The sequence below is a fragment of the Notamacropus eugenii genome, chromosome 2, assembly GCF_028372415.1.
Source record: "Notamacropus eugenii isolate mMacEug1 chromosome 2, mMacEug1.pri_v2, whole genome shotgun sequence".
Classification (NCBI taxonomy): domain Eukaryota; kingdom Metazoa; phylum Chordata; class Mammalia; order Diprotodontia; family Macropodidae; genus Notamacropus; species Notamacropus eugenii.
In genome coordinates this window covers 460,002,497-460,027,516 of record NC_092873.1, presented here as the reverse complement: position 1 = coordinate 460,027,516, position 25,020 = coordinate 460,002,497, and the positions used below count along the sequence as shown (strand labels likewise).

General features: G+C 38.3%; 1 protein-coding gene across 2 annotated transcripts in view; it reads right to left on the bottom strand.

Moving 5' to 3' along the window:
- Nucleotides 1–25,020, bottom strand: part of NIBAN1 (niban apoptosis regulator 1) — a 195,805-nt gene that overhangs the window by 145,803 nt on the left and 24,982 nt on the right. Inside the window, exon 1 of one of the 2 annotated variants that reach the window (XM_072648396.1) lies at nucleotides 20,710–20,816. The exons of the other annotated variant lie outside the window; for it this stretch is intronic. Within the exon in view, the coding sequence (XP_072504497.1) occupies nucleotides 20,710–20,743 (34 nt within the window). The 5' untranslated portion in view covers nucleotides 20,744–20,816. Of the gene's footprint in view, nucleotides 1–20,709; nucleotides 20,817–25,020 lie in introns of those variants that run through there. 2 annotated transcript variants of the gene reach the window in all.

Genomic DNA, 25,020 nt, shown 5'->3' with positions numbered 1-25,020 from the left:
AAAAAGGACCTATCTGTACAAAAATATTTATAGCAGCTCTTTTTGTGGTGGCAAAAAAAATGAAAATTGAGGGAATGCCCACCAATTGGAGAATGCCTGAACAAGTTATGCTCCATGATTGTGTTGCAATACCATTGTACTACAAGAAATGACAAGCAAGATGCTTTCAGAAAAATCAGGAAATTTGTATGAATCGATACCAAGTGAAATGAACAGAACCAGGACAACACTGTAAACTGTAACTGCAATATTGTACAATGATCAACTCTGACTGGCTTAGCTGTTCTCAGCAACACAATGGCCCAAGGCAATTCCAAAAGACTTAGGATGAAAAGCATTTTCTACTTCCCAATAATTATACAGTCTGAAGGATACTTTTTTAAAAATTTTCTTTATTATTCTTGGGGGTGTTTTGGTCTGCATTTCCTTTTGCAATGACTAATAAAGACATTTTTCATGACTTCGTATGTATAAATCTGTCAAATTGCTTGCCTTTTCAAGTTGGGGAGGAGGGAGAAAGAATTTTGAACTCAAATTTTAAAAACTGAATGTCAAAAATGCTTAGATGTCATTGAGGAAAAAAAAGACTCGTCCTAAAGATAGTAAATGATTCCACTAGAGGCAACTCTGGCTTCTTGAAGGCCATCCCAGTGGAAAAAAAGCTCCCAGAAGTTCCAATCAAGGGGGACATTTTTCAAAGTATAGGATTTGGCATTGATTTTTCACTGACAGTTGGCCAAAGGAACTTATGAAACTGTCAACAAAGAATCAAATAGGATTGAACTGACCCGAACTGAATTTAATTAGAAGGGCTGTAATCTGGACAATCAAGTATGAATAGACACCCCCAATAAAATCACAGGTCCACTGAGCATTAAAGAAATCAAATTATGACTCAATATAAGGGTCCTATTGAAAGAGGATTTATCAATAATCGAAGGCAAATGAATCTCCCACAAACAGGAGCTACCTGATATGAGTGGTACAGGCCCACCAGACCAAAGAGGCTTAGGGCACCATGGAAAGGAGACTCTGACTATTTCATGCATTGTATATGGTCTCATAATGATAAATTTAGGAGGAAATTAGAAGGAAAGAAATTTAGATGGAGTCTCTATAGGACTCCAAAAATAGGTGATTAATTCTGACCATGCTCAATGAAGAGGGAGGGAAAAGTCAATTCAGTTAAGCCTTCTTTTTTTAGAGGATGCTGTTGGCACAATGGATATAACATTAGGCTCAGTACGGAAGACTCGAGTTCAAATCTAGCCTCAGATATTTACTAGCTCTGGGACCCTATATGCAAGTCATTTAACTTCTGTTTGCCTTCAAAGGTTGTTATGAGGATCAATTAAGATTATATTTGCAAAAAGTACTTAGTACAGTGGCTGGCGTATAGTAGGAGCTTTTTAAATGTTATTCCCTTCCTCTTTAGTTCAATGCAATTCAACATGCATTTATTAAACTCTACACTAGGCTCTTTGGGATATAAAGAAACAGAAATAGTTCTGTCCTTAAAGAGCTCACAGATGAAAACTAAGAATAACAGTAATTAATAATATTCATATAGTGCTTGAAGGTTTGCAAAGGGCTTTACAAATGTTCTATGATTTGATCCTCACAACAACCCTAGGAGCCGGGTACTTTTATTATCTCCATTTAACAGACATAGAAACTGAGGCAGAGGAACAATTTAGTGACTTGTGCTAGTAAGTGTCTAAGGTCGTATTGGAACTCAGGTTTTCATGACTCTAGGTCCAGAACCCTAGCCACTTTAGTCACTTCATTGGCAAAAAATTATTAGTTCTTAGGACAATGAAAACTTGGCAGAAAAATGTCAGAAGTCATTTTACAGAAATTTACAAAAATCTGGAGCTGGAAAAAAATTTGACCATGTAGTTACATTTTTTTTTTCCTCTCTAACAAGTTCTATGCTTCTTCAATTCATGTATATTTGGATCACTCCAGCAGGTGAGGAATAAAAAGCAACTGCATATTAACTCCTCAGGAAGAAAAGATACTCTAAACAACCTAGGTAATGAGTACATGCCATAACTAAAGACATAACGCTTTTTATGAGTCATTGGTTCTTTTATAATCAGAATGATGGATAATCCCTCAGGAGAGAAGTGGATTAAAATCTTGTCTCATTCACTAATACATGTACACACACATATCACAATATTTTATATATATGTATGTATGTAGAGAGAATAACTACATGCATGTGAGTATATATGTATATTTATGTGTGTGCATATATAAAATATATTTTCACATACGTGACTTATTGTTGTAACTGAATGCACAGAACTTGTCCAGGAAATGAGGCAAACTTTAAAAAGGAAGTTGCATTACAACATCGGACAGCGTTGGGGATAATACTTAAGGAGTAGAAACCCACATAAATTGAGAAATGAAATGGAAAAAACAACAGCCTCATACTTGGAAGGAACTGTAAGGTCAATAACTAGTTCCCTACTAAGAAAGACTCAAAATTTACACAATAACACCTGCAAAATGTGAAGAAAACATAAAGCAGATTCAAGGGGAAGGGGCCAAAGAAAGCAAACAAATTTTATGGTCTAGCCTTAATTTATTTCCATCAAAATTTAATTCACTTGATAATACTGCTCAAAGAGAAAAGTTTTGGCATTAAATATGGGCAAGACTTCTCAAAGATATACACTCCCAACAATATATTGAATTTAACAGGTGGTACGCTGGACAGAGCATCAGACCTAGATTCGGGAAGATATGAGTGGAAATCCAACCTAAGACACTCATTAGCGGTGTGACTCCGGGTAACTCACTTAGCCTCTATCTGCCTCAGTTTTTCATCTGTAAGATGGAGATTATAATAGCACCTACCTCCAAGGGCTATTGTGAGGATCATATGAGATAATCCTTATAAAGTGCTTAGCACTAATGCCTGGCACAGTCAGCACTGTGTAAGTGCTAGCTATCATTAAGCATCAATTATCTGCAAGGCACTGTTCTAGGGCTTTGGAATGAGAGGGTTGTTTTTTTTTTTTAAATCAATTAGTAAGTTAAGTACCGACTAGATTCCAGGAACTGTAGTAGGTACTAGAAAAACACAGATTAAAAAAAATGAAATAAGGAGATACATTTTGTCAGGGGAGACAACATAAATACGATCTTAATGTAAACAGAATAAATACAAGGCCGTTGGGGAAGAAGGGTATGAGTAGTCAGGGGAATCGGGAAAGGACTTAGCTGAATCTTCATAATGATATTAATCATTAGATATAATAATTATATGGTACTTCCAGTTTTATGAAAACCCTTTACATATATTGCTTAATTTACTCCTCACAGCTATCATGTGAGGTTGCTGTTATTATTATCTTCATTTTGTAGATAAGGAAACTGAGGTTAATATAGGTTGAGTGACTTGCCCAAGGCTGGATTTGAACTCAGGTCCTTTTTTGCAAGTCTGGCACTTGTAAGATGAAGGGGAAGTTAAATTGAGAAGCAGAATCTGGTAGAAAGAGCTAGAACTAGAATCAGGAAACTTGATTTTGAAATGTGACTCTGCAAGTTATTAACTGTATGAACCTGGATAGATCACTGAACCTTTTGAGCCTCAGTTTCTTCATCTGTAAAGGGGGCAGCTGAGTGGCACAGTTGATGGAGTGCCAGGATTGGAGTCAGTAAGACCCCTCTTCCTGAGTTTAAATCTGACCTCAGATACTTACTAGCTGTATGTGATCCTGGGCAAGTCACTTGACTCTATTTGCCTCAATTTTCTTGCCTGTAAACTGAGTTGGAGAAGGAAATGGTAAACCACTCTAGCATTGTTGCCGAGAAAATCCCAAAATGGGGTCGCAAGTCAGAAATGAAAGAATCAGAAAGGACTGAACAACTTGCAACAAAAATGGGAATGGTCATAATATTCTTACTAGAATTTCATAGGATTATTGGAAGGAAGGCACTTTGGAAGCCTAAAAACACCATTTATTACCAGCTTATGGGTTATAGTATGAATTTCATAATATCTTTCTTGATTTCATTGGCATGGAAAAAAAAACAACCTGTCTCTAAGGTAACAATGCAAATGAAAACATACAAACAACCTAAGTGCTATTTCCACTCATGTAGCCACTGACGATTGTGCTAACTTCAGGAATCTGTGATTTCATCATGGGTACTCCCTCCACCAACCCAGGGGGAAGCCCTCTCTACTGCAAGATACCTTGGCAATGCTGAGATGTGGCTGAAAAATTCACCTTGTGGCCAGAGAGGTGATGAGCCATAACTCTGCTAGCATTTAAAAATAACCCAAATAGGCCCCATTCATGCGTAGCCACAAACGGCTGACTGAGAAATATCTAGACCTTCCAACTTCTAATGGCAGTGCTCTTCTTTCAGCATAAATGTCCAAACATCCTGCAATGGTAATGCAGAAAATATTTGAAAATGATGTGGTCTGTGAGGGTTGCCAAATGAAAATTAGCCCAACTCTCTTCCTACTTCATTTTCCTAAGTATCAGTGGTAATAGCTCGTGCTTCGGTACCACTTTCCAGTTTAGAAAGAATTATCTTAACAAGCCCAGGATAATTTTCTAATCTAATACAACAAACATTTATTATGCACCCACTACAGTGTTATATGAAACAAAAACTGAGGTTAAGTTAAATTTCCCTTCGAGAAAAAAGAAATACGGAATAGAAAGTCATACCTCTAGTTTCAGGATTACAGAACCATTTATTATAAATATTTTCTTTTAAAAGTGTCATCCCATTACTCCTAACTGCAGAATATTTATTCTAGGTATATTTTTAAGTTTCAGTTTTATTTTCTTTCTTAGCTTCTTATATGTTAACTTATATTAATGATGCTTGATTAGTTCGACCCAATAAAATCCCTTCTAGAAATGTCAGATAGTAAAATGGTTAAAAAAATAATGGTAATAATTGTTCATGAAAAGAGCATTGAAATGCATTTGAAGAAACTTGGGAAGATTTCTTTGAATTGATGCAGAGTGAAAGAAGCATAACTAAGAAAACAATATATAAAATGCATGAGAATTCAGATCAACACAATGATAAATCTCAACTCCAAAAGTCTAATGATTAAATACTTTTCTCCTCATGATAGGGAAGTAATAAATTTAAAAAATGACCATTAAACATGGTCATCATGTCCATTTGTTTTACTTAACTGTTTTTCTTCTTTGTTATATAGGCACATTTTATTGGGTATAAAATATTGGGAAGTAGCCACAATGTTAAAAAATAAAATCAAAAGATGTATGATTACTAGAAGGATATGGAATTGTGCCAACGTGGAGAACTCTAGTGGAGAAATTCACTACACTAAAATAAATGAAAAGCAAACAGAAGGCTACCATATGATTTGGTAGATAATACATAGAAACTGATAGATTTGCCCATGATTACAAAGCTAGGAATCGTGAAAGGCTGGATTTGAAACCAGGTTTTATAGCTCCAAACCCAACACTCAACCCACTATTTCATATTGTCTCTTTTGTAACTAATCTACTTTGACACCAGTAATTTCTGCATCCTTTCCCTGCCCCACAACTCCCAAGTTGCCCTACCTGTGAATGATTAAAAAAAAAAAAAACCTGAATGACAATAAAACTCAAACCTACCAAACTTTTGATTTGTTGGCAACAAAATAAAAGCCTACAGGAAAAAATTTTTTTTTACTGTAATCTTCAATGGAATGCTTGAAATCACTCCTATTCAAAGCATGAAGATTCACAAAACACAGGTGTATGTATCATCCTACTGAAGGCCAGTGGTGATGTAGCTGCTATTTCTCAGTTGTTTCAACAGTGTCTGACTCTCTGTGACCCCATTTGGGGTTTTCTTAGCAGAGATGCTGGAGTGGTTTGCCATTTCCTTCTCCAGCTCATTTTCCACATGAGGAAACTAAGGCAAACAGGCTTAAGTGACTTGCCCGTCCTCCCACAGCTAGTAAGTGTCTAAGGCCAGATTTGAACTCAGGAAGATGATTCTTCCTGACTCTAGCATCCGCTGAGCCACCTAGCTACCCTAGCTATCATTCTTGGCGATGACGAGTTTTATTTCTTCTGGCAAATTTCCCACAACTCACTTTCTCCCTTTTACACATGCAAGAGAAGAGTCTTTGCTCAAATGCACATGTACTTGCAGGATTAAAACATCCTTGATGAGAATGACTTGTAATTTACAGTTTCTGGAATAACTATTGAAAGATCTGATTTTCAAAGAATAGACAATCTGTCAGGCAAGAACAAAATGTCAGTAAAGTGATGGGTAAACTCCCTCAATGGGAGTAGAGAAGAAAGTGGCCAGAAGCTTTCTGTGTCACTTTGGGGTATTGATTCTCAAAGCCATCTTCATGTGGGTATCCATATAGATACATACCCAGTCTCCCACTAAGGAACAAGAAGCCAAACGGAGTGATCTTAGTGTAACATGGCATCAGAAACTGCACTTGGACACTGGCCACAGTTAATATGTTTTAAGGGCTGAAGCAATTCCAGGGTTCAATGTACCCTGCCTAGTTTTGCAGCTCTGGCAAAATAGATGGGCAAACAGATGACTACTGTATTTGTTACTCTTAACCTCCACTTTTTGGCCTCCACTATATCTCCCTTTCCAGGCACTAAGAAGTGCCTTTGAGCTTTCTCCTTCAAAAAAGTATCAGAGTTATTCTTAAATTTAAAATAGTGTTCTTTTCAAGAGGTGTTAGCCCTTCAAACCTTTTCTCTAAATGTTAAATGAAAATGTGGCATCCAGTAGTAGTTAAGAGAAGGATTTTTGTTGTTGTTTTTGTTTTGCAATATGAGGGGGGCTCTGTGAAATTAAGCAGAAGGCAGTTTCCTAGTCTCCCTAGAGGGAAGATAGAAGTGCCTACTTTGGGGTGCTCTTTGATAGCATTTTAGAATCAAAGGTCCATCAATTTTAAAGCTGGGAGAGACATTAGAAGCCATCTAGCTGAACTCTCACCTGAGGCCCAGAGAGATAAAGTCATGTGTCCAATATCACTCAGGCGGTAAGTGACAGAGATGGAGTTTGAACATGGGTCCCCCTTTGTCCAAATCCAATACTCTTTCTGCTGGCAGTTGGAAATTGATATGTATACATGTGCGCACATACACATACAACCATTTAAAACCTTGAATTCTTCCTCTTTGTAGGACTGAGTCAAAGATAGTTTCCTTTGGTTTCTGTGATCTAGGTATTATAAAATTACACAAGAAAATCTGAAAACTGCTCACATTTTAAAACATTAATAAGGAAACAAAAAGTATGGCTAGAACCAATCAAGGTCTTCTCCATCTTAACTATATCTCAGTGTCAATCTCTTCACATCAATAAATCAACAAGAATTTACTGAGCCCTTATGTGCCAGGCACTGTGGGCAAGTGCTAGAGATACAGAGAAAAATCAAAGGCAACTCTACCCTCAGGGTGCTTATATTCTAATGGGTGAAACAATATATCAGAACATACAAAATAAAGAGTTGTGGGAAGGTAACCCTTAAAAGCAATGGTATTAGCAGCTGGAGAGAGACCAGAAAATGCCTTTTGGAGGAAGTAGAACCTTAGCTGACTTTTAAAGGAAGCTAAAGATTTTGAGAGGTGGTGTTTAGGAGAAAGAGCATTTCAATAATGGTGGGGGGTGTTGTGGGAGAACAAACACAGGACTTGAGGCAAGAAGACCAAAAAGAAGGCAATTATAATAGTCTAGATAAGAAATGCCAAGACCCTTAACTAAAGAGGTAGTTGTGTGAGTGGAGAGAAAGAGATATCTGACAGTAAGAAAATACAAGATATGTGGGATGAGTGAAACAATGAAGTTAAGAATAATACTGAGGTTCTGAACCTAGGTGACTAGAAATATAATGATTCCCTCAACGGTAACAGGAAGTTCAGAAGAAGAGAGGTTTTAAGGAAAAGATAATGAGTTCTGTTTTGGATGTGCCAAGTTTGAGATAGAAGATATCCAGTTAGAAATGACCAACAGGCAATTGATGATGGGGAACAAAGCTCAGGAGAGAGACTAGGGATAGATACGTAGATCTAGGAATCAACTGAATAGTGATGATCATTGCACTCATGGAAATTGATGAACCAATGAGGTAAGAGTATAGAAAGAAAAGAGAAAAAGGCCTATGACAGAATGATAGGGCCCACTCAGAGTTAGTGGGAATGACATGGATGAAAATCCAGCAAAAGAAATTGAGAAGGAGAGAGACATACACATGTACAACATGAGAACCAAGAGAGAACAGTCATGAAAAACCCAGAGAGGAGAGAGTATATAGAAGAGAGTCAGCAGTGTCAAATGTTGCAAGACACCAAGAAGAATGAGACATTAGATTTGTTAATTAACAAATTAGTTTGTTAATTAATAGGGCACTGATGGTTAGAAGTGAGAAGACTAGAGGTACCCCAACATTTGCTCTTCAGTTCACAGAAGAATGGCCTTTACCTCTCTTAAAATAGGACTATGCCTCTGCCCCCAAAAACAATGAGTCTGTTGTTGTAGCCATGTGAAAGTGGAAGTAGATACATAGGTAGATGGACAGATGGATAGATAGCTAGGTGGACAGAAGAATGGACAAATGGGTAGACTGATAGATGATAGATAGATAAAGTCTTTATTAATCACTCAGTCTACGCCTGGCACTGGTGCTAAAAACCGGGAATACAAAAGCAGGAAAACTAGGCAGATTCTACTTTCAAAATAGTAAAAATAAGCAGTAGAAAGATAAAAACTACTAAGGACAATAACAATGGTAGGTCTCTTTCACTGAAGAGGTGTGGTAAAGTGGCAAAAGTGCCGGAATTAGAAGAGCTTACGTCCTGTCCTGAGGCATCACCGTTTATTCATGAGAAATAGTATGACAGGTTATATCAGGCTGTTCTAGTCCTTGCTAGACTATCAAGCCGCTGTCAAGGTTACCCAAAAAAATAGATATTGGGGGTGGGAGTATTTTGTCCCCAGTTTGTTTTATTCAACCACTTATACTATACTTCAAAACTCACTTTGTTATTCTTTGCCCTACCTCTACAAAACCTTCTAAGGGAGTTATGGTAAGAAAGTACTGACCATACTATGTATTCTACCTTTACTGCCTGTAAATATGATTCCCAAGAGATTATAAGCAGTAATGGAAGATATGAAAGTTGTGGGAGTTCTTAATGTGCCTTGGTGGGCCTATTGATCTCAGAAGTGGGAGAGGATCTCCATGGGGGGTTCCAGTTCTTCTCAAGGGAAGAAAGAAGTTCTTCACCGTAGAAGGTTATAGAGACAGCATAAGGGAAGCAACTTCTAAAAATGAGAAGTCCTAGTGATCAACACAAAAACCTACCCAAGATGACAGTCAAATGGCCCAAATGGTCTTTAAGAATACATTCCTTCAGCTAATTTACAATAAAATGTCACATAAAGAAACTTGTAGGGTTTAACAACAACAAAAATCCCTCCAGGCACAGCATAAAATTTCATAAAGGACCAAGAGCTGTCATTTGTTCTCCCCCTCCCATGAAAAAAAATTAACCTTCAGGACAATTTTCCAAGAATAATAAATGCAATAGCAAACAACCAGAGAGAACAGATAAGCTGCTAGGTCTTTCTACCTTCAGTGTAAAGTAAGATCCCAGTTTGAAATCTTCCTTCCTTCTGTGTCTTGGATGGAAGTAGGGAGGGGACACCTTTCAGAGGACACCAAATATTTTGATCTTGGAGTCCCATGAAGCCACTCTTTAGCACAAAATAGAGAAATTCATTGAACTTCCTAGAAACCTTCATTTTTATTACCACTCTGAAGAAATCCTTAAAACACACTGCACTCAACTGAGACTTTATTCCTAGTTATTTTCTTTCATTCATGAGAAATGTTGCTGCCATTTTGAAAAGAATTACATGTGTCTTTTCCCCGTCCACTGATGTCTTTTCCTCTTTTCCTTCTCTAGTTGTTTTCAGTCATATCCAACTCTTTGTGACTCCATTTGGGGTTTTCTTGGCAAAGATACTGGAGTGCTTTGCCATTCCTTCTCCAGCTCATTTTACAGATGAGGAAACTGAATCCAACAGATTTAAGTGAGTTGCCCAGGGCCACACAGCTAATAAATGTATGAGATCAGTTTTGAACTCAAGATGAATCTTCCTGACTCCAGACCAGTCACATAGCTGCCTATTGTGTACTCTTAGTACGTCAATTAATTGAACTTTAAAAAAATTCTTTTAGAGTTTAAAAAAGAGAAAATATATTTAAATCTAGCACTCTAAGACTAGCTCTCCCTCCCCGTACCTCAAAACACACACACACACACACACACACACACACACACACACACACACACGGCAACAGCTACTTTTTGCCACCAAAAACCAACTATCCTTCTGTGGCTTCAATTGCATCATGATCCAAGTGGGTCTGATTTTATAGAGAAAGTGATTTCTCCTAAATCATTAAAGATAATTTTTATCTTTAAGGATACAGAATTAAAATTGGAGTAATATATTCAATTACTGTAAGTACGTTGTTTCACGTTGTTTCTGATTTATATTAGACCAAGATAGATTCAAAAAGATTCCTACACTAACCAACAGATGGAAAACCCATAGGCTTGCTTTGGAAGGGGACAGGAAGAAGAAGGTTACTTAATTTTACAGATGGTTCAGGTTCAGTTTTTGAACAGTTTTTAAACAGTGACCCCCCCTGGGATCACCATGGACACCTGGGTCACTGCAAGTTTAATGCAGCAATAGCATTCCTAAGAAGGGCATTTTCTGGACGTGGATAAAGACTTGAAGTTTAAGTTAATGAAACTAACACCTGTTAATTCTGAACGACACAGGAAAAGCCAGCCATATTATTTTAGCAGTTGGCCACATTTCCTGCTGCCTGGAAATTTTAGAGATGCTAAAGAAAACTAGTGTATCAAGATGAATAATTTAGGAACCACAATGTTTTACTTATAAAAGAGGGCCAAGTATTTTTTATTCACAATCAATGGAGTATTGTATTCTTTCATTCAAATACTCAAACAAGTATTTATTAAGTACATACTAAGTCCAGCATTGTGATAGCCACTACAGAGGATATAAAGGAATATGTCTTATGGTCTGCAACTTCATGAAGGGGACCAATCTGTAGAGCAACTAAGACTTTATTCTCCTTTATTTTAGACATATAAATTTATAAAATTACATGATGATTCTAAATAGCCATAATAATATGAGAGATATCACAAGTCCTACCTATCTATCTATCTTATACGATGCTCTGGACCTTTTCATCTCCCAAGTTTTCAATTCACTGTTCTTTTTTTTTTCTTAAAGAAATAAGGTATACATTTCATAGGGCAAAAATTACAGTTATCCCTTCCACGTTGCAGGGGTTGGGGCACCCCCACATCTGGAAAATCCATGTAAAATGTTTTGGCTCTCCCTTTGTACCAGAGAAGAAGTCTGAATATTATGATATTAAAAGATAAAATATGTTAGTATTATACAATTCTATACACACATTTTATGCATTTGAGTTTCTAAACTTTTTATGTGTCATCTGCTGTGTTGCCTCTGGCTTCCATAAAACTCCCCCCAAATTCTCATTTAATTTCTTACACCAACCTGTGATATATTGAAACAGTGATGGGGAAAGTCCCCACGTGGAAAGGATAACTGATAGAGTTCTCTAGTCAATCTCTATCATAATCAAAGTCTAGAGACAATAAAGTGTTATGTTTATCTATAGGGGGTAAGGAGATTTGTGTCATTGTGGACTGGAATATTCACTTCCATCTTTATACCGAGAAATTTTCAATACCCTAGCAAAATACTAGCCATACCAGTATTAGCCTCGCTAGCTAAAAGGCTTTAAATATGCCATTCAACAAGGGAACATAGCTTTAAGCAGGAAGGGTAATTGAAGATCATATTAATATCAGACAGGATTTATTCAGTTGTCTTAGTTGTGTCTGATTCCTCGTGACCCCATTTGCAGTTTTCCTGGCAAAGACTGGAATGATTTGTCATTTCCTTCTCCATTTTTATAGATGAGGAAACTGAAGTAAACAGGGTAAAGTCACTCGCCCAGGGTCACACAGATAGAGAGTGTCCAAGGCCAGATTTGAACTCAGGTCTTCCTGATGCCAAACCTAGCACTCTATCTGCTGTACCACCAAGCTGCCCTAGGTCATGAGTGACAGAACTCAGATTGTGAACCAAGGTGCTCTGACTCCAAATTCAGTACTCATCCTTCTGTACCATGTCACCTCCCTCTTATAGGGAAATATTCCTTATTAGGATGATCATTTCCAGGAACTCTAAGCAATATGCCAATGCTTTGCTTCCTTAAGTTTGACTGTTATAGGAGAAGATGGCAGTTCTGACATCATTGAGAAGGATGTGTCATTGAAAAAAAAATTAGTACTAGATAAAACTTCCCCTCAGTGAGAAATGTTATCACTTGATCTTATATTTAGGACTCCCACTGCATCCAAAACCCTGGTTTACTTTGTCGCTCTAAGTGGAGAGAAGTGGGGAGTGAAGGGTAGAAGAGGGGATGGAAGTAGGGAGACATTCCAAATGTAAATTACTTCTCTTCATCCTATTGATGTTATAAGTGTCAAGTTGTAAACATACATACTTTTGCTAGAACCTCTTTAAATACCAGCGTGGAAATAATATTATACAAATGGTAGTGAGAAAGTTGAGCTGGCAACAGTAGCAATTCTATACAACTCGTATCTTTGCATATCTAAATCACTCCCAGAACTGAGATTTAAAAGAAAGACATAAAGGAAATTGTCAGAGTCTTTTTTAACATCAGAGCAAACTTCAAGAATTCTTTTTTCCTAAAGCATATATTCAAATATGCAATTCTTGTCCAACACAGTTTTCAGTTTCATCTAAACGCAGTTTTGACTCAATAAAATATTATGGTTAAAACAGATACTAAATGGAGCTGCTGTAGTTATTATGACTATATTTTTAAAACAATACGCAATCTTCCTGAATGATTCAGGAGATGCTACGTGGCTATAACGTTGTTTTCCTGTGGTTCAGCCATTTCATTTGGGTCCAAACTCTTTCTGACCCCACTTGAGGTTTTCTTGGCTAAGATACTGGAGTGGGTTTGCCGTTTCCTTCTCAGGCTTATTTTACAGATGAGACAACTGAGGCAAATAGGTTAAGTGACTTGCTCAGGGTCACATAGCTAGTAAGCATCTGAGACAGTATTTGAAATCAGGAAGGTAAGTCTTTCTGACTTCAGGCCTGGGGCTCTATCCGCTGAACCACCTCGTTGTCCTTCATGAAATAATACACTCTGAATTTGAGCATCATCCAAAAGACAATGGAGAGATGAAGAGTGGGCTTGGGAAGAATGCAACCTATTACAAGGTGAAAACTGAATGCGAAAAATGATAAAATGAATATCAACAGAGGAATACCGAACTGCAAAAAGAAGGTGGATCAGTCACGTGGCGAGAGTGAGCATATAGGTATTCCCCAGTTCTTTTTCATTTGAAATAGATTGATTTTTCACAAAACTTGACCAATGCCAATGAATGATCCAAATACAGAGTTAATAATTAGGACCAACATAAGCTTATGCACAATAAGGTAAATGGAATCAGCAAAAGAGTTCTCACAATGTAATTGGAAAGAAGAAAAATATGTTGAATGCTATGTAATTATAATTATAACCCACACACATAAACACACTACCAACTTCCCCAAAAAAGAGGTGAGAAAATGTTCCTTCCTCTCCTCTTAGCAGTGATGCTAGCTATTTATATAGTGCCTACTATGTGCCAGTGGTTTTCTTTGAAAACAAAGGATGAACAACGACTAGGTACCAGACACTGTGTGAAGTATTCTACAAACATTATCTCACTTTATCCCCACAACAACTCTAGGAGGGAGATGCTATAGTTCTTCCCACTTTACAGTTGAGAAAACGAATGCAAACAGAGGTTAAGTGACTAGCTCAAGGTCATACATCTAGTACGTATCTACAGCTGGATTTGAATTCAGATCTTCCTGACTCCACACCCAGCTCTCTGCACCTAACTGCCTCATGGAAATGCTAGTGTACAATTTAGCACACTGTCACGCTGTTCATTTTTGCTAAACTTTTTTACTCTTTCTCTTCTATTCTTTATTATAAAGTTATACATATATTCAGAAACAAAGGTGATGTTAAAACAAAATATAGCAATAAAATTATTTTTAACTGGAAAAAAGTCAAAAATTAGATGGCACCCTGAACCTTCCCTGAAGACACAAATAAAATATTTGAATGAGTGTTTTCTGCTTGAATATGTAGAACCAAAAGAATAAATCATGTTAAACTAATGTTACGACTACAATGTTAAGATGGTGTCGCTATTCCTGGATTCCTGTCCTTCTGCAGTATTGAGTGTTCTTCCTTTTATGACCCTACATGCACATACACACATGTACATGTGTATTACATACATGCAGACACACATGTGCACATACACATGTGCATGCATATACACATGTGCGTGTATACATGCACACAGGAGTAGGCATACTCCTTGGCTTCTCACTGCCACTCCAAGAACTTCCTTCTGCTACTATAACTCAACAATCTCTCTTCCTTTGAAGTCTACTCTGTCTAGTCAAACCACCCTATCCAGATTCTTGTTGTAGGTTCTAGGACCTATGCCCTCCTGACTCAAGGAGTATATCACCTGACTCCCAATCTTCCTTTCTACCTCAGTCTTGCCCTTATGAATTTTGATTCCCAATTCATCAGCCTCTCTGACTCCATTGATGTGCACCATCATTCCATCTCTATCACCCAAAGGGATGGTCATATCCTTAATCTTAGCACTCCTCACACATCTTCAACCTCCACAATAGATAACTCCGAAATTCTTCTTTCTGATCACACCTGGTTATCTTTCTATCTATCCTTCTCTCCCTTATTCCTCTCAACTCTTTTCTCTGTCAACCCTCACTTTGAAATGCCTACCCTTCCTTGCTCTCCCAGTATATTACTGCTATCCTAGCCTCACTCTCCTCCCTTCAAAATATTGATCCTCTAGTTAACCAGTTCAGTTGTACACAAACTTCTAACCTGGAATTCTTTTCTCCTTGTTCAGTTACTTGTCATGCCTTGCTAAAACTCCAACTCTGGGTTACCCCCAACATAGGAAATCACATACCAGGGCTGACAGAATCCACTAAATTTTATCTTATTTAATCTCTATTGGGACCTCTTGATGCATGGTAATCATTTTGTTTCCCTGAATGTCTTCCTCAACAGCCCCACATCAACTGTTCTGAACCTTTTCTTCTCTCCTTTGGTATCCTCTACCTTCTCTCTCTCTCAACAAAGGACCTTTCTTCCTATTTTATTGGAAAATCAAGGTCATCTGATTTGAGTGTCCTCTCTTCCCCTTATTCATATTTTAATGCCCCTCCAAGCCCTCTCCATTTTCTCCTCCTTTGCTCCAAGTCCAGTCTTTCATGAAGATGTGACCCTTCTCCTTGCTAAGGACAACTTCCATATTTATGTTCTTGTAATGGTAATTTAAGGTTAATGGTGGGTGGGGGGAAGAGTTCAAGATCTTCCCTGCCCATCAATAGGCCTCCAAACCTTTTGTTAATTTCTATTGAGGCCCTGGGTCAGAGGGTCCTGCCCTCAGCCTCTGAAAAGTGTGTAAATACTCTGAGGTGAGGTTTCGATTTGGAGCTTGGTCATTGGAAGTGTTTGTTTGGCCTGAAGAGACCCTGGGCAGCCACTAAGAAGCCCCCTGGCTTTGAAAACCCAGATGTTGGTGCTTCTCTCTCTGGTAAATATGTATGTACGTAACAGTCAGACAATTTTATCTGTCTGTTGATCTGTGACATACGTATTCCTTATGGTCAGACAGATGGAAGCCTTGTCTGTTGATCTTTACTTCTCTGTATTTGCTCTGAAGTTCAGGGTTCTGACTTTTTCCCCCTGAACTAAGTGAATGATATATATGCTTGATTAAAGTGATTTTTGACCCTTCAAAAGTTTCTTCCCTTTTAGAAATGCAGATCTAAGAACCTGTACAGCAGGCCCTCCTGTGTATATTGGGGTCTTTACTGATAGTTCTTGATCCCAGCTCTTCCTGTCCTCCAGGACCTAGTCCTTTCGACCCTTCCACACTCTCTAGACCTCAGTCTTGCCTTATTTGCTTGCTCCTTCCCACTGCCAAAAATGTCCAGTCTCTCCCATCTTTAAAAACAACAACCACCTTCATTTGACCCTGCCATCCCCTCAAGCTATTATTTTGTATCATTTCCTTTTCTCTCAACTAATACTTCAAATTCCTAGATGACGCATACATGCTACATCTACTTTCTTGCCTCCCCCTGACTTCTCAACCCCTTGTCATCTGACTTGTCTCCTGACTGAAATTGCTTTCTTCAAGGTTACAATGATCTCTTGATAGCTAAATTTTATGGTCATTTCTCAGTTCTTATCTTTCTTAACCTCTCTAGCTTTTGACACTTTTGGCTAACCATTCCAATTGGAAATTTTTTCTTGCCAGCCTTCCCTGATACTGTTTTCTCCTGGCCTCCCACCTCTCTGACTGCTTCTTCTAAGTCTCTTTTCCCAGAATCTCTGTCTGGTATTCAGAACCCTTCATAACCTAACCCTCTTCTACCTTTCAAGTCTTCTTATACTTTATTCCCCTCTAGAGTGACACTAGCTGCCTTTCTGGTCCATAAATGAGGCTGTCCATCTCTTGGGTTTAGGCATTTTCTCTTGCTGTTCCCCATGCCTGCAATGTACTCCCTCCTCATCTCTACCTATTGCCTTCCCTGGCTTCTTTTAAGTCCCCACTAAAATCCAACCTCCAGTCCAGGAAACTTCTCCCAACAGCCATTAATTCTAGTGCCTTCCTTCTCTTCAGTATATATTTATCCTGTCTATATCTTGTCTATACAGATATTTTTCTCCCCTAATAGCCCTTTGAAGGCAGGGACTGTCTTTTGCTTCTTTTTGTGTCCCCAGCATTTAACACAGTGCCTGGCACATAGTAGGCACTTAATAAGTGTTTATTGACTGACAAGATCATCATTGATCTCCTACGTCCTAACAAGTTCTGTTCAAGGCAGGACAGTTAGCATGGTATGATGGGAACAACATATTTTGAAGTAGGAGGGCCTGGGTCCACACCCTAGTTCTGTCCTGTGTGACCTCAGGCAAGTCACTTGAACTCTCTGAACCTCAGTTTGCTCATCTGCAAAATAAGGGGGTTGGTCTAGATAGCTTCTAAATTCCTTTCTAGTCTAACTTTATGACTATGATCACTGTGGACCATCAGTCTTCTGTGACCTTCTCCAAACATACTGTGCAAAGTTTCACAGTGCCAAATCATTAAATATAATTTTCATGATAGCAACCCATTGTTACATATCTCATTCTCCTGGAAAAAGTATCCCAATATATGTTATTCCTATAGTCTACCAAAACAATTAATGCTAATTCCCTTCAGAGGTCTGATTTGCCCCAATAAATCTACTCAGAGTTCGCCCATTCCTTTGTCTATATTCAGCTTACAAAATTTAATTCCCACAAGCTTAAGGAAAACTTACTGTACTTTTGGTGTGTTGGGAAGTGGGGAGAGGTTGGGATGCATAACAGAAGAACTCTGCTGATAGATGAAATTGTCTCTTTTTCCAATGAAATTACTGCTGTGTGCCTCTAATATGCTTTGTTTAATATCTAGGCAATACCAAGCACTGCAAGAACAGCCCCCAGTCCCCTGGGTAATTAATGCCCTGTGGTGAATTTACAATAGGACAGTGAATTTGTGATCCTATATGCCAAGATGGATGAGAGTTGCATAGGATGATCAGACATGGATGGGTTGCAATATGCATCATTACAGAAAATAACCACATCATGAGAACTCAGATCCCCTGGCACAGTAGAGTGCTTTTGTCTACAGGGAGCTTTAAAAAAATGCAAAGGATGTGAACTTGAAAAGGTTTCATTCATTCAGAATAAGCCTGTACCAAGAATGGAGATAAATCAGCCTGAAGCTAAAAAAGTAAACAGAGGCTAAGCCTGCTTTCAGTAAATGGGTCACTTTGGGGAAGGCGAATATGCTCTTTCAGTCCAACCAGGTGGCATTTAGTTCCCTGGAAGCAGTCATTAACCACATAATGCCCCACGATGCCTGACTGCTTGAATGATCAGGAAGAGTGAATGCAGTTAATTCCCAGGCAGACAGGCAGGCTCTGGCCACATTGCCTTTTCCCCAGCTATCATTCTTCTGAAATGTAACAAGGTCCATTAAGTCAGGTAAGAAGATGAATGGCCAGAGGTGATTATGCCTGCCTTCTGCCTCCCATAAAAAAGTGCCAGTGAACAATAAAGAGAGCTGATGCCCTGTCAGGGAGATGTTTATGCAAATGAGAACATCACAATTATCTTTCTGCTTGTTCATATGGAAGGCCATCATGAAATGTGAATGGGCAAATACAACTGTCCAACAGCATCAGAGGTAAAGACTAGTTCCACAGCTAAAACTACATTCTCATAATGGAAATTGGACTAAAGGATGTAAACTTGAATCAGCTATAGGAAAAAAAAAAAGTAACAGCAGTGGACAGACATCAGCTTCCAAAGCCTTTCTCCTTTGAAAACAATAATTTCACTAGATGACAGTTATCACATCCTTCCTGATTATGGCACTGGGAGTTTTAAAATCATTTTAATCCTTAGAAGCATAATATATTATTGTATAATATATGTAAACAGCATCTTCCGTCTGCTAATATAAAGACTATCTATGTGATCAAATGCCACCTCCTCCAGAAATCTTTCCCTGATTCCCTCCCTTGGCAAAGAAGGTGATCAGGAAATGGAACCGCATTCTGCATCTCTCATATGAAGTTATCATTGCCTATTTGTACCAGTTCTTACTGTACATGTTTTGTGTCCCTGGTAGAATCTAAGGTCTGTGAGGACAGGGCTGGAGTTTTCTTTACTTTTCGGTCTCCCCTTAGGGCAGTGTGGATTGAGCACAGAAGGCTAGTTTTAGAGTTAGAAGACTAGGGTTCCCATCTTACTACTTCTAGTACCTTCCAGACAATTAAGTGACTACCCCGTCACATGAACCTTCTAAGTCTCAGGCAACCCTGACAGACTATATATTATAGATTGCTTGGGATCAACTTCTGTGAAAGGAGTTCACAAACGACTAGTGCCTAATGATGCTCTGTACGCTAGCAGGGTTGAATAAGTGTTTATTTGAACAAACTTTCTTAGGTAATTAATTCAAATAAGTAGTAAATAATGTCAGATAATGCTGCTCTGTTCTACATTCACACCTCAGTACTTCTATCCCCTGTGGTATACCTTCCTTCTAACTGGAGCAGATCACCCTTCAAAGAAAATGAAAGTATCATGTTGGTGATATTAACTCTTAAACTGCCATTTAAACACACAAAAGGCCAGACTGAATTTCTGTGATGAGGGCTAGTACACTGGAAAGGGAGGGAAAATCCAAGAGGAAGACTCCTTGAAAGAAGACGCCAGAATAAGATTCAGATAAGCTCTTAAATGTGACCATGGTGACTACAGTGGGACACAGGGATAGGAAATGGGCAAAACTAAAGCCCATTATTTGTTTCCTTTTCCCAAGTTCATCTCCGAGGTCTATTATCACTGAAGTAGTAGCCATTAAAAATATTAGGCGTCCATCTGCCTCTCTCCTTCTAAAGAAAATTAAAAGAATAAGAATATAGCAAAAACCACAGCAGACGTAATGATAAATATTTACCAGAGGAAAAACCTAAAGACTCAGAGGTACAAGAAAAAAAAATAAACAAAGTCTCAAGTATCTGGCTAGCATCATTTAGGACACAAGTTCTTTGAATAAGTGAATCTTCCAAATAAGCAAGGATTAACCCTTTTAATCTTCACTTTGGTGAATTTTTTTTCATTCCCAAATTATATTTTTGATGTTTTAACAAAACACCAGAATTTGCTCTAGTTGAAATGGGTTTCATGGAAATATTTCAAAATATTAAATACTTGCCTTGGTGAAGAGTTCTCTAAATGTATAGGCGGAGCCCAACTTAAGTCCCTTTCTTATGGACAGCTCCAATCAGACTGCACCATGAGTTCCCCTTCCTTCCTTACTGAAGTTAAGAATTAGGGAAGAGAAGTTTCCCATTGTCACACCACATCAAAGGCTGCTGCAGCCTGGAACACCCTTACTTGCAACTTGACTCACATCTGTCCCTCCATTTCACTTTCACCCATTTTACTATTTTTGGCAAAGTCTATTGGTGGCAATCTGGATGGAGAAGGAGCAGGGGAGAGAAGAGGGGAAAAAAGGAGACAGAAGAGAGGACAGAAAATTCAGCCTTTTACTGTGAGCTCCAAAATTAGGGGCAGGACTCAATCACCTCTTCTAAGGTTCCTTTCAGCTCAAAATCTGTGATTCATTTGTGATAAAGGAGGGTGACTATAAAGGGGAACTGGGACCTCTGTCTTGGCATCTGTTATGCCAGTGAATTGGATTTTAAGGGAAAGCAGAGCACTCTGGGATAGCCCAAGGCTGGAAGTTTAATACAGAGAGAAAAGAAAGCCCAGAGAATTAAAGGACTTGCAGAATAAAAAGAGGACTGAAGCAGAAAGAAAGATCAGACCTTAAAGAACACCGCCCCAAGTCCCATCACCCTCCTCACCAACAGAGTCCCTGAAGTTCTGCCTCCTTTTCATCCATTTAGCTCTCTAGACCTCAACAGCTTGTGCTTAAGAGCTGGAAGTCTGTAACAGCAAGCAAAGTGGGATTTTTTTGTTTTCTTTTTGGAGTTCAGTTTTCCAGAATCAGGCTAAATTGTGAGCATCTGAAGGCTTAGTCACCTTTGATCCCTGATAGTTCACAACTGTGCTGAGTCATAGTAGGTTTTGTGCCCACTGACTCTGAGCCTATCAGAAGTCAAATCTTTGTTACATATGCTGGGAGGTTGGTATTTTACTTGGGGATTCATTTATGAGAAAGATCTTGTGATTACCTATTCCAGACTCTGAGTGGCCATGTGTTCAGATACTCCAACTGCTCAGATGTAAAGACTCTCTCAATCCAGGGGTACATGTAAAGTACATGCAATATTGCTTTGATTCAGGCAGTTAGAGACCTGTCTGTTGGTCTTTATTTCTCTGCTTATATTTTCTCTGTTGAATGTAATTTTAAAAAAAGATTGTTGACTTCTTAAATGGCTGTCTTTCCTAATAGAGCAGATCTAAGGACCTGTGCTAGCAGCCATCCTAGGTATGCCAGTGTGGTTACTGTTACAAAGTCATACCTACTATCACCTCTTAGTCAGGGGAGTAGGGAGTTGGGGGAGAAGGAAGTCTATCTCATATCAAGAGGGATGACAGCTCTAAAAAACGAAATAGTAACAATGTTCCATAATGGTTTAAATATTGGTGATACTATTTCTCAAACTTGCCTCCTCATGTCACATCATTCAGATGCCTTCTCCCACTCTTTCCTCCTATACCCCTGTCCTACATGAAGAGGTGACCCTTCTTACCAAAGCAAACCAGTTAATGTCCACCCTCAATCCCATTCCACCGTTTCCCCCTAGAAGATGGCCCTTTTGATGATTCCTGACTCTCCCATCTTTAATCTGATCATGCCTACTAGCTGTTTCATGGCTGTCTACAAACACACTCTTAAGGTTGCCTCCCCCATCCTTAAAAAAAAGCCCTCATACCATTCATGGAGTTTTCTTGGCAAAGATGTTGGAGTGTTTTGCCATTTCCTTCTCTGATGAGATAAAATCAATACAGTGAGCAATTCTGAAAGACTTAAGAACTCTAATCAACACAATAAGTGGCATTTATCTAGCACTTCAAAGTTAGCAAAAGGTTTTTCATAATTATCTCATTTTTATCCTCAAACATTTACTAAGTGCCTACTATGTGTCAAGCTCTGGGCTAAGTGCTTTACAAATATTATCTCATTTAATCCTTATAATAACCCTGGGAAATAGGTGCTATTATTATCCTCATTTTATAGTTGAGGAAACTGAGGCAGGCAGAAGTTAAGTACCTTGTCACAGATCATACAGCTAGTAAGTGTCTGAAGCAAGATTTGAACTCAGGACTTCCTGACCCCAGATCTAGCACCATATCTACCCAAATTACCATAACTGCCTTCTATAAGGATCAACCATGATTCTAGCAAACCAATAGGGAAGAATGACAGAGAGGTGATAAGACTAATATATAGTATGAGATACGTATATTTAGACATGGCCAATGTGGGAATTTCTTTTCTCTGACTGTATTTGTTATAATGGTTTTGAATTTCTTTTGTGGAGGGAGGGAGAAATACAGGTATGAAAAAATACTTAATAAAAACTAAAATATAACATTAAAAATAATCTAATTCAAGTCTAAAGAGATAAAATACCATTAGAATTTGGTGGTGTGGGTCATCTATCTTATTGTTTTTTGGCTTAATACTTTCCGACAAGTAGATAAATTCTTAAGATATTTTAAACATAACATTTTGGTAATGATTCATTTCTGTGAAAAGACAAATAACTTCATTTTTTTAAAGCTTTAAAGGAATGATTGCACTGTATAGCCACTATTCATACCAAGATTTTGTATTATACATGAAATTCCATGTATTGAGAAGAAACTCGTTTTTCAAGTTTCCAATTTAAATAATCACTTAGAAAATAGGGAATTACCTTGTAAACAAAATTTCTATGCCTCAAAAAATAAAAAGCTCGAATCCTATTTTCTGCAAGAGTGCCTTTCGTATAAGATTACCTCCCATTTACTTTGTCAATATCCATGTTGTTTCCTTTATTAAAATGTTAGCACCTAGAGGTCAGGGACCATGTTCTTACTTTTCTTTGAATTCCCAGTGAGACCTTAGCATAGTACCTAGGTCATAAACCTTAACAAATGCTTGTTGACTGATTTAAATTAAACAAAATATGTATAAAAGCTTTCTCTATAAATACATTTTTACACAGTAATTTTGTACAAGCATTTTTCAGTGAATGCTGATTTTTTTCTTTGAAAAAAGATCTTATTTTAGGAATAGGCCTATATTCAGACCAATATTATAATCACAAGTTTTCACAATGAGAAAGAAAAAGAAGAGACATCTAAAATTTCACATGGATTCAGAGGAAGGTCTCTAAGAAGCCCATATTTTTACGGTACTAAATTTCCAAAGCAAAACAAAGTTACCAAAACTTAGTAGAAAACCTTCTTCAAAAAAAAAAACTAGTAAAACCAAATTTGTTGTCACATTAAATTGTATTCAGAATATGAGTGAGATTTTTGCTATATTTTAGACACTGGAGTTACTTCTCTAAGCCTCAGTTTCCTCATCTGTAAAATGGGAATAATGATACTTGTACTACCAACACAAGCCCATTTCCTTGTGAGGAAAACATTTTAGTACTATGCATATGTGAAGTATTATTATGAATGAATTTTTTAAGTGTATTAAGCACATATCATGTGCCAAGCATTGTGTTGAGCACGAGAGATACAGTGGAAAACGAAGACAGTCCCTGCTGTCAAGACATTTTCATTTTAATGAGGGGAGACAACACACAGAGAATAATTCATCTGCTAGGTGAATGGTGAATCTCAGCAGTCCTTAGCAGACCGCAGCAGATCAGATGCTAGTATTAGAAGGTCTTAGCAATATATCAGAAAGTAAGACCTAGTGTGGGGCAGGAAGATGATGCAATGGATAGAGTGCTGGGCCTAGAGTCTGGAAGACTCATCTCCCTGGGTTCAAATCTGACCTCAGACTCTAGCTGTGTGACCCTGTGACCCTGGGTAATTCACTGAATCCTGTTTGCCTCAGTTTCATCATCTGTAAAATGAGCTGGAAAAATGAAATAAACATTCCAGTATCTCTGTCAAGAAAATCCCAAATGAGATCCTAAAGTCAGACGCAACTGAAAATGAATGAACACAAAAGCCCATTCAACTTTTGGAGAGCAATGGAGAGTGGATGGTAAGTCTACCATTTTACCGGAGGGATTTGTGGTTGACTTTGCTCTATGGTACGAGCAATCATTTCCCTGGCTCACCACTGTTGGGAAGGGACAACGGGTTAGAATTGAAGTGGAAAGGAAATTCCCTTAGGGTTGGAAATGTGGAGAACAATATTTATAATAACGTCAATAACAATGCTTATGATGATCATGATCATGCTTCATGGTCCAATGAACAGAGAGCATCAGACTGAGGATCAGAGGACCTGGGTTTGAATCTTGACTCTCCACTTAATACCTGTATGATCTTGGGCAAGTTATTTAGCCCCTCTGTGTCTTAGTTTTTTCAACTGTAAAAAGAAGGAATTGTACTATTTGACCTTCTGATAAAGATCTGATACTACGAATAAAAGGAGTCACAGTCCATAGGTTCTGAGAGGGTTGAGCTCTATAAATTAATATGTTCTTTCCAACTTAGAATTCATTTTCCCATTATTAAAAATGACGATTAAGTTCTTAAGATAGTCCACAAAAGTTTACTCAGCAAACGGTGCAGCTCAAAGAGTACCAAGAATAGCCTTGACCCCCTCTGATCCCTGAGGCAGGTTGGGAAGAGGGACTGGGCATCAGGGTTGAGGAAGAATCTGGAGACACAGAAATAGGACTTTCCATGTAGGGTTACTGAGGTCTAGGTAAAGAGTGGAAGAAGAGGTCCCAGAGGGCTCTTTAGATTCTGTGGCAAGGGGCAGCTAGGTGGCACAGTGAATAGAGCACCTAAACTCAGGAGGATCCGAGTTTAAACCTAGCCTCAGACACTTGACACTTACTAGTTGTGTGACCTTGGGAAAGTCACTTTCCACTCAACTGCCTTGCCTTCCCCCCTCCAAAAATAAAAAAGACAAGATTCTGTGGCAGCCTTGGGAGAGGTCTCTGGCAACAGAGGTTGGGGAATTTAGGGGAAATGAATCTTTGGGAATAAAGGTTCCAGGAGTAGCCATTTTCAAGACAGTTAAC